Source organism: Bipolaris sorokiniana (assembly GCF_000338995.1).
Source record: "Bipolaris sorokiniana ND90Pr unplaced genomic scaffold COCSAscaffold_15, whole genome shotgun sequence".
Classification (NCBI taxonomy): domain Eukaryota; kingdom Fungi; phylum Ascomycota; class Dothideomycetes; order Pleosporales; family Pleosporaceae; genus Bipolaris; species Bipolaris sorokiniana.
The window spans coordinates 344,104-346,352 of record NW_006911909.1 but is presented as its reverse complement, the minus strand read 5'-3'; the positions used below and the strand labels follow the sequence as shown (position 1 = coordinate 346,352).

The window sequence follows — 2,249 nt, the reverse complement described above, 5'->3', positions numbered from 1 at the left end:
AATATGCTTAGTTGCTCAGTAGTGCCAAGACATACTGATCACTGAGCATCTTGCAGATCACGTGATGCGCTAGTCTTAAATGAGTGTCTCTGTTTCTTGCTGCGGATCCGCCGTCTTATAAATTACTCGTTAAATAAATGTAACAGCGAAATGTCCTCCACATTCTAAGGCTGATCGCAACACCCTTATCTACTCTTACTCTATTTTAGTTTTAGTCTAAATCTTCTTATTATAAGTAACGTATCTGTATAGCGAGTGGCTCAGTATAGCGAGTGGCTCACGGTGCCAAGATCACACCAAAATCACGACTATTACATAACTATTACAATATAATAATAATAGTAAAGAGAAATCGTAATAAGCTATTCTACTTAAAATCATCTTCTATATCTTGCTTACATATACGTGAGTTATGTCCTATCTTACTATAGCGTTTATAGTGCCTTTGCGACCGCTTACCTGCCTTAACGCGCACTCTCTTCTTTATCTTCTTCTTATCACTACGCGCCCTAAACTCTCTTAGAGTTGCTAATCGCTCTCTCTCTTCTATAGTTAGGGTCTCTCCCTTCTATACTTACTTTCTTTTATGTAATCTTTGTTGTGTGGCGGCTTAATTAGCTGCTTTAAGCTTAGAGACGTGTTTTTACGCTAACACTAGCTTCTGCGTAATAATTGCAGCGTCTTTAGCTAGCTTTTTAAAAGCAACTACTATACTTAATAGTGAGCTGTCTATATACCTCTAAATTCTCTGCTTTACTAGCGTTGATTACGACTCTAATTCTAGGGTATTACTTAGGGTTTACGATAGCTAGGGTAGATCTTCTATAGTAGGTAGTGAGGGCGTGCCTAGCTTAATATTAAGCTTTAATATTACCACCTCTAGGTTATATACAACTAAGCCAGCGCCTTAAACGCCTTCTATAATATTATCCTTTATAATAGTCTTATAATAGGCTAGCTAGAAAGCTAGTAGAAACTCTATCTTAGTAATATAGTTAATTCTATTACGTATTATATCCTTAGCTTAGCGCCTATACGCCCTCTTTAAAGGCGAAAAGCAGCCTATATTAAGTGGCTATAGTAGGTGGGATAAGTGTGGGGGCATATAGAGAGTAATAATCTTTACCTCTATATAGTATTACTAGAACTTAATAGAGTTATAGCTCTTATAATCATTAAGAATAAGTAGACGATAGACTCTAATAGTGCGCTCTTTTATATACTTATTAAAGTGCTCTAGCTACTTTATACTAAGCTTATTTATTATCTAGCTATTCTTAGAGACTCTAATAACTTAATTCTTAGGTAGGCTTTCTTTCTTATACTAGACAGAGAGGTGGTACTTACCTTAAAAGATAATAAAGGGTAGGATCGTCTAGCTAGCTGCGCTAACATAAACTACGCTAGTAACCTACTCTTTATTACCCTACTATAAAGATTTTAGCTTTAATCGACGCTTAGAGGCTATAACTACTACTAACGCGTTATATATACCTATTATAAAGCCCGTCTTATTAAAATTATATATATTATTATTCTAGATACTATACTTAGCTTTAGTATTCTATACTAGGCGGAACTAGCCTTATATAAGCTTTGGATCTTTATAGAGGGCTCTCCTATAATTATACTTTTAATTAAACTTTATTTTAAGCTCTAGCCGACGCTTTATAAATGCTCTAGGCTAGTTTAGGCTAATAGGGTCGCGGTGGCGGGTAGCTAGCAAAGAATTAGCTAGATCTTTAATAGTAGGAAGGTGCAGTAGATATCCTCGCGCGTTAAGGTCTAGTATATAGTTAATAATCCTCTCCTCTTCTATTATAAGTAGCTTTATTAAGTTAAGCGAGTAATCTTGTCAAGAGAGCTTCCCTGCGCGTTAATTACTAATTAATCTTTAAGGTACGTTGTAGAGAGCTGTAGTACGCCGTTAAGTTAATATTGCGTCTTTTTTAATTGCTTTAAGTGCAAGTTATAATCGGGCTTCTTTAACAGCTAGAGTATTACTTAGTTATTAAGACATCGCGAGCAATAGTTATGTAATGGGGGAAGTTGATGGGGTCTTGGCACCGTAAGCCACTCGCTATACTGAGCCACTCGCTATACAGATAAGTTACAGTAATTAACTATACTCCTGGTAGTACCGCCGTAGGCACTAGTAGTAATCCGCCTTATCATCTCTCTCGTCTAACTAGTAGTAGCTATAATAAGGCCCTAGTGCGTATTATGTCTACCTTACTTTCTATTCTTTA

The 2,249-nt window shown here is 36.2% G+C and overlaps 1 protein-coding gene across 1 annotated transcript; it reads right to left on the bottom strand.

The window, feature by feature from the left end:
• Positions 1 to 367: 367 nt before the first annotated feature.
• On the bottom strand, positions 368 to 559 carry COCSADRAFT_100107 (uncharacterized protein; the record flags this gene model as incomplete). Its single annotated transcript, XM_007706040.1, has 1 exon — positions 368 to 559. A coding segment is annotated over one exon (192 nt), but the record flags the coding sequence as incomplete, so codon positions are not given.
• Positions 560 to 2,249: the final 1,690 nt, after the last annotated feature.